At 36.2% G+C, this 8350-nt stretch overlaps 1 protein-coding gene across 1 annotated transcript in view; it reads right to left on the bottom strand.

The window, feature by feature from the left end:
- Positions 1 to 7969, bottom strand: part of LOC104390308 (chromosome unknown open reading frame, human C11orf70) — a 20472-nt gene extending 12503 nt beyond the window's left edge. The window contains exons 1-3 of the mRNA XM_009999416.1: positions 7892 to 7969; positions 6208 to 6280; positions 454 to 620 (exon numbers count right to left, since the gene is read on the bottom strand). Coding sequence (XP_009997718.1) covers positions 454 to 620; positions 6208 to 6280; positions 7892 to 7969 — 318 coding nt within the window. The remainder of the gene's footprint in view (positions 1 to 453; positions 621 to 6207; positions 6281 to 7891) is intronic.
- Positions 7970 to 8350: the final 381 nt, after the last annotated feature.

Here is an 8350-nt window from a genome sequence, read left to right as displayed (position 1 = left end):
TTCCTGCTCAGGAATGTTTCAGGTTGTAGCTATAAAGTAAATTCACTTTCATCAACTACCTGGAAGGTTGGGTGAACACACAGCTCTGGGTATCATAAGACCTTTCCATTTGCACCACTTGTTTTGCCCTCAAAGGCAAATGAGTGCCTGCATCCCCAGCCCCCCCAGTCCAAGCACCAACTACTTGAGACAAAGGTGGATAGAGGAAGGTTTTAACTTTTTCTCCCACCTAAGAAAGAAAGAGGGCCCACCTGGAAAACTGCCATTGCTTTCACATATTCAGCCACTGCAGTGCCTCAGCCTTTTCTGTCACATGGCTGTCAATGCCCATTTTTACCATGCAAAGGATGTATTGTCAGAAAAAAAACCCCAACAACTGAAAAATCGTGGTGCACTTATGGTACCTAATAAGAGTATGAAAAATTACAATTAAAAAATCATTGCTATGCTGACCTTCCTTAATTCATCAGAGATGAGAATATCATCGTAGTAGTCATCATAACATTTCACAATATTTCCAGTTTCTCTAACAACTCCTTCAGAGTACAGCCGATCAAAAAATGACATGGAAATCTGTGTACAGGGTACCACTGTAGCCTCAATTCTTGTCACTCTGGAACCTGAAATGTACAGGAAGGCTTCACTCCAAGTCTCTTGCAATAAATAAAATAGGAGAATTTCCAGGTACTAATGGTTTTACAATAATTCATTATTCAATACAGCATGGAAATAATTAACTTCTCTGAACGGTTGTTTGTAGAATATTCTTAAAAAACAGCACAGATCACATAGGTGTGACTCAATCATACAGTCCCCAAAAAAACAAAGAAAGGTAAGAAAGAAACAAGTGTAAAGAAAACAGTAAATTCATCTGAACACTACCTTCTGTTAAGGCTCATGTGTCTGCTCCCCTTGTTGACAATATTACCAATTGAAACAGTAACAGATGAAACACCTTGGGAACTCAACATCACCTTAGATCACAGCCTTAGAAAATCGTATTGCACAGCCTAAGCCTTAAACAATCTGAGGACAAATACCAAATATGTTGTGATGAAGTACAGAAGTCAGTAGTTGCTAACAGCACCTCACAAAGTAAAAACCCAAATTAACACAGCCCTGATGAATGTTTTTGTTTAAGTGTTACAGCTGAACTTTTTGAAAAGCTATTTTGTAGCTACTATAAGCTTTACTAACCAGCTATTTACTATCAACACTTCCTGTATGAATCAGGAGTATTATCTCTGTACTCATTAAGTGCAGAGTACATTTTAAAATAATTTTTCTGTCATGTGTGCTTGCAAGTCATCCAAAGTTTGATCCTGTTGCTCATAGACATCTAGCACCATCTGAGATGCCCTACAGTATTTTCCTTAATGAGGTATCAGTCCATAAGGGCACGTGTCTTCTCTATATACAGTGTTACATCTACAAATCTGTATGTGTGGTATTGGGTAACTTATGGTATCTCAAATAGCATTAGACTCCTTGTTTAAGAAGCTTTGGACTCAGTCCAGATCCATCTGCTCTCTTCAAAGTGCTTCTGAACAGAAGAGGGGAGGAGAGCACAAGGGAGCATGAGCATGAGTGAGCATGCAACACAAGGGCAACGTGTCTCTGCAGAGATAATATTCACAGCATTCCAGTTTTCCATGAGTTTACTCTTACATTTTCTCCTCTGTAGGTTCTCTTGATGATAGACTGGTCAACATCTCGATATCAAAAGGCTTTTGACCATATAATTAAAGATAAAATTAAGTGGTGTTCTGACAAACTGACCTAAGGGGTCACTAAAGACTAGTATTTAGGAAATGTCCAAATTTCACTCTAGATGACACTATTTCAGGAACAGAAACATGCCCAGAGGGTTTGTATGTACCATGATGTTTCCAAGAACACCTATCATTTCATTCTGATCCTAATCTTTGCAAGCATAGCATAACCTGAAATTTCTCTTGCCCCCACACTTCCAAAAAGCCCATGGGATTTCTCCCATGTATTACAAGAAAATTATTAATTCATAGGTTAAATAGGACTGGCATTTTGGTATTTAAACCCAGTTAAACTGTACCACCTACCTGATCAACCTAAGGAAAAAATTAAAGAGAAGCTACAAGTTGATGGCTTGAAAATCTGCCAAGTTAGGCTAAAAATACTGACATGATATTTCATAATCATTTTATTGGGCCGATGTGATGTAATGAAAGCTGGCAAAGCCTGGCATTTAATTGATTTGCTTCACAACTACAGATAAGTTCATGAAAAAGGGTACCTTTTATTAAAGAACAAAAGTTTAGGACATTGACCTACCTGTTCTTGCAGTAGCTATAAAAAATAATTACATTATATAACCAAAACTACAAGTCAGAAAAAAAATAAAAATTACTTACAGCCTCACAACCTGAGGAAAAAGAAGACAAACTTTTTTTTTTTTTTTTAGTAATGCTTCCTCCCATCCCCTCACTTCCAGACTCCTCGGACTTCTAATTCTCCAGCTTCCTTTCCAAGGGATAGAATTTTTAATTTATAAGAGATTTAATAAGAACTAAATTAAGCTCTAGAAATGATTTTGTAAAGACCTATGAATCAAAAACTGAGTCAAGAGCAATAAAAATCAGATGTTGAATGACTTGAGAAAAAGGAGACTTCTTACATTTTCCCAGTTATTGAGGTCAAACTGTAAGAAACGGGGTTATTTATAAGCCTTCATATTGTCAGGATTTTATTAGGGGAGGGGGAAGAAAGGAGACACACTTCTGCTCTGAAACACGATTTTATGAAAATTCTCATCAGGAAAAAAAATCAAGAGTTTTGTAATCTCTTCAGTAGTTCAGAAAACCAAACTATAAATGGAAAAGTTTAAATATATTGTAAACTCCTATTGTCCATTTGAGACAACAGACTTAAAATTGGAGATTCAGAATTTCCTGGAAAAGAGTGACCAGTTTTAATAACACTGTAAAAGTGAGCAATAAAATAGGAGGAAGAAATGCCTTGACAACTATGCAAGTGGAAAACAAAGAGCTTAGAAGTACTGAAGCAGATTAAGGTTTTTATAACAGCTAGCTCTGGAATATCTATAAAGCAATCCCAATATACTTCTAAATTAACACATTACATATCTAGTATGGGGCAGATAAACCCCAGATTGGGTATATTTAGAATTCCTCCAAAGTTTAAGAACAATTTTGACCTCAGTGAAACCTCTAATAACTTACTATTTACAAAACACTTTATATAGAACCTACGTAATCCAAGGTCAGTGCTCTATCCCAAAAATACAGTATTTCAAAAGTAAAATATGCGGGTCAATGATTTATAAGTTCAAATAATGTCTAAAATTTTTACAAATTAAGACCTGTAACAGTGGTCTAAAAAACTGCTGATTAAAAATTACCATTCAGATTTTAAAAGCTCATCCCAAAGACAGCAATTGTTAGAGCTTCAAGTACGTATGGCAACTGAAGAATATTTCTTAGGCAAGTACTAATTTTTCATTAACAAAATAAAAATAAATAAATAAAAAGACTGTAAACCTATCCCTTCAAAGATAACTTTTCAAGTGTTAATTGAGCTTAAGCAGATACAGTCCTGCCTCCCCCAAACTGCTGACAGGTGCAAGGTCAGTAACATGCCCAAGGAAAAACTACCATTTAGTTTTCTTTGCAGCTAGTTAAAAATACAAGACTCAAGACATAAGTTGATATACACCAAATACGTTCCTTTTGCTGCTTCTATTTTAGAAATATGAGAGTAAGAGATGAAGAAGGGGCTTAAAGCACATAACAGAACTATCAACTACTCTGCCATACAGCTGGGAAGAGGGGAAAAAATATCCCTACTACAATAGCCAAAAAAGTGTGGTATGAGAGTAGTATCTGTCTGATCAAATGATGCAGACTAGAGAGTATCTTTGTGTCTTGTTTACCAAAAATGTTGTATTCCAAATAATGTTAAAGCTGGAGCCTTTGAGACAATGTACTATATTGTGGGATTCTACCAGGAATCCTAACATGCAGGGAAGCTGGGGAGGAGGTGTATGTTGCATTCCTTGGGGAACTAATGTTTTATGCCACCTTTTGATCTAACAGATGGATACTGAGGATATTACAGTCTGATAATATCAAGGTGAGGATGAAAAGCAGCAAAGAAAATGGAAAAAAAATATATTAGATGCAGGAGAGTAAAATAATATAGAACTTCAGAAACAGATTTCAGGAAAAGGAGGGGAGATAAAAATAAATATGAATGTGAAACCACACCCGCAGAACTAAAAAGAAAAATAAATTCTTAGTGAGAAGGTAAAAGGGAACCACAGCCTGGAAAAAGACAAAAATAAGACAAAAATATTATGAAAACAAACACTCCCATAAAGTGGTATTACGTTGATGTTTTATATTATACTGACATCTTCTGTGGGTCCATAAATGCTTTCTGCCCCAGCTCATAGAAGGGAGGTAGAAGCTGGTTTCTGAGAGCCTATCTAAACCCCACTTATATTATGCAGCCAAAATATCTCTCCTTGCAATAAAATTGAAAGGGAATAAATACAGTATTTTAATCACTCTAGATTATGTAATTCAGATTTCTTAAAAAGTGAAAGAAGCACATTTCCACTATTTTCTTTAAGAAACTTGTTTTTAAAGAATTACTTGAATTTAAAGAATTAAATTTGAAAGAATGATAAGTAAATTATAAATTTGAATTAATATATTTGCATGTTTGAACAAGAAAATTCTATAAGACTTTTTTTTTTTACTTCCTCCTACTCAAAGCTGCTTCTTAGTATATTTTCAAAAAATGCACATGAAGACTAAGCATAGAAATATGTGCCAACATTCCTTGCCAAAAATAGGCAAATGGGAAGATGAAATTTTAAGAGCAAATGGGGTATACCAGCTGTTCAGGATTTAGAAAGGGAACCCTTCCAGTCCTCAGAACAAAATGCTCTACTTCTGTGCTGAGGAAGACTGAGCAGAATCAGGCATTAAACTGGGATATTTGGCAAATGACCCTCCGCTCTTAACACGAGGTATGTAACCTACTGACCTTCACTACAAGGACTGGCAAGTCACAGGCCAGACAGATAGCCTAAAAAAAATTCTCATCTAAAGCAGGAATAGGTTTACCCATGGTTTGAAATAGATTTCTTTTCTTTTTGCTTGCTAGAGTAAAAAAAAATGTACCTGAAGGGGAACTTAAGATCTTTTTTGCATCTTATATGTTTCAGTTGTCTCAACAGGCGGATATAGTGTTTGGAAAACGGATTTTGCTGACAAAAAGGTGGCAAAGTCTAGTGTCATTGTATATATTGGGGAAAATGTATGCCAATTTCAGAGTTGAAATGGAAAAGTCAGAAAATTCCCAAACCTCCATTAAATATTTACACACAGTAAAGTATCTGCAGACAAACCAAAAGAACTGAGGACTTCCCACTACCCTCTTTTTAAATATTGAGGAAAATCACTGTGGCAATATCAGAGTTTACATTATGGATAAAATCCCATTACATTATAACATGCGATTTTCATTAACTTTTGTATGTCATTTACATAATCAAAATACAATTTCAAAGTGGTGCCATAAAATCATGTGCTATTTGCTTTAGGTCTTTCTCCTACTTAGTGCCTCATCTCCATCTACAGACATAATCAAATGTTATAAGCACTTAATGATATGGCCACAAAGTAGAAGTCAACCTCAAGCCACGATTGCATCTAGAACAACTTATCATATGCCTCTGTTTCTGCACCCAGATTACTTCTGTTGTGCAGACAGCACATTTACACAAGCTTGGGGCTGTGCTCTATCTAATCTTCTGCTATCTCAGCTTCAACTTGTTACAGAACCATCATCTCAGATCTGTCCTGAGTAAGGTGGTTGCACCTATAGAAGAGTGTCTGTCTCCAAATATTATCTGAATAAGGTAGTACTATAATTCCACAATTAATGCAGTTGCTTATGTCTGGATACATGATCAGGTCAACTGGATGTCACAGCCCACTTAAAAACATGCCTACTAGCTTGGTTTTTGGATCAATGCAGAGGTCAAGGAAAAAAAGTGTAAAACGTGACAATTTAGTAACAAGCTAGGTCAGAATCTTGTTCATTAGTAAAAGAAGATACATATACGAACTGTCATTATTACAAAATGGTAAATTAGAGAAAAATAGTTACACAGTCTTTTTAAGATTAGTCTAAATTTACCCAATGTAGTCCATTGTCCTGAAGATGAGAGCAACTTTAAACTGGAGTTCACATTTTGATCATTAAAAAATGCCTGTAATATTCAAATAAGGTAATACAAGTTAATTAAATGAAACATAAAATCATCATTATGCCTTTGATATCTTCAAAGTAAATTATAAGGATCCAGTTAGTAAGCAGATTATGTATGATCTTTCAGTTTGGATACTAAATATCAAACCACCAAATAATTTTGTAACTGTGTGTAGCCAGTGTCTTTTATACATTCAAGGTACTTTCCTGTACATGTATGAAGTATTATGGTTTTAAAGTAAAGTACTTTGAGTCCAAGAACACAGAAGATTGAATGAAATCCTTGGAGGTACACACAACAGAAGGAGAGATGAAACAATTATATTTCTGCATACAATGTTGCAGATGTCAAAATTTATGTGCCAAGTATGACTGTAATGTTCACATTTTGAAAACAAATTTGAAATTTGGAGAACTGTAGAGATTCACAACAGTTGATAGACACAGAACAAATACATAACTTACTGAAAGGATGGAGAAGATGTTCCACAGAAAGATCTGAAGGATTGCATCTTACTGATTTATCAATTTGAAAAAGAGACATGCATACTAATGTTGGTAGCTGACAAGTTTAAAAGCTAAGCCAATTAAGAAAACCCAAACTTATGTATATGCATACAAGCAGAGGGAATAATCACTGAAGAACTTGCTAAGAAAATGATGGATTTTTCAGTCTCAGCATCACTGGACCTCTTTACCACCTCTCTGGGATACAGAGAGATCAGACTACAAAATGTAATGGTCCATCTGTTCTCAGTTAATTCACAGTTACTCAGAATTCATAATTTCATAGTGATATCTTTATATTTTTACTTCAAAAGAGACAAGCATGGAGAAAGTAAACGCACATTTTGTGAACTTCAATCATTTGAAAAGTGTATCAGTTGCAGATGAAATATTGGTGTATTATGGTGTGAATTTCTTCAAAACACAAAGAGGCTGAATTCTTTATCCAGGATAACAATATAAAGTAGACATACAACAAATCAAAGAGTTGCTTTAAAAACAACAGATGCAAAAACCACACTGGTTTTAAACCCACGGGTTATCACTTTTTTCTGTCTGCAAATAGACAGATTTCATTTTGCCAACAACAAAAATGGAAGGGACAAAATCAGCAAGAGACTCGAGTCTTAAAAATCTGAGCGCCCAAAATTCCAGTATAAAGCAAAGATACCAAATAAATTTTAAAATCTTGCATTTTCAGATCTATGGTGCATATGCACATGTAATTACAGTGTATTTACTGTGGCAAAGTGATAATAGCTGTGAGCAAGGGTACCAGCTGCATGTACACTGCAAGTGTCCCCCCGGGCAGACTTTCCAACACTTAATGCTGTGGCCAAGATCAGCCTCCAGTTCAGATTCCCATTCTTGGGAATCTTGAATGATTAAACTGTTATCTCTTAAAACAGAGTAACATTAGTGCAGACTTAAATATTTTTACTGGACAATACAGTTAACCCAGAAAAGCTTGCTTGAGCACCACACCTAAATCACCTTCTTTCAATCCCAGGCCCATAGCATGCTAATGCTGCTACGTTTGCCATGATGTAGTTTTCCAATAGCTATAAAAAAAAGGCAACTTAAAATATAAAGGACTTAGAACTACCATAACAAATTCATCCTTTTGATAGGGCTTAAACTGCTGGTCGAAACTGAATGCTTGTGCCGTGATCCTGCCTTGCATGGACCTGAAATGGGAAAATTAGATTAAATATTGTGCAGATGTACCAGGTACTCACTCTGCAAATGTGCCTAGGTACACTGCAGAGAGTCCTGTTCTGACCACTAAGTACATTCTTTTCATTCTCACTTATAACCGCTTCTCAACCCTCCCTGGAGGGGCGGGGGAAGCAGCACCGCTGCTTCAGTATCATCAGAGTCGCTGTGCGAAGCTGCAACGGATTTTGGCTAATTCTGGAAGACCAGGATAAACGCCTTGCTCCTCAGAACAAGGGTTTTACGTGTCTGGAAAATACTGACGTGACTCCCAACTAAAGGGGACGGGGGGAGGGAGGCAGGGTGAGAGGTACGGGCCGTGGAGCGCGGAGTCGGCCGCTTTCCCCCC

The sequence above is a fragment of the Chaetura pelagica genome, unplaced genomic scaffold (assembly GCF_000747805.2).
Source record: "Chaetura pelagica isolate M959 unplaced genomic scaffold, ChaPel_1.0 scaffold85, whole genome shotgun sequence".
Lineage (NCBI taxonomy): Eukaryota > Metazoa > Chordata > Aves > Apodiformes > Apodidae > Chaetura > Chaetura pelagica.
Note: the sequence above shows the minus strand (reverse complement) of the source record. Positions and strands in the feature narration are given on the sequence as shown.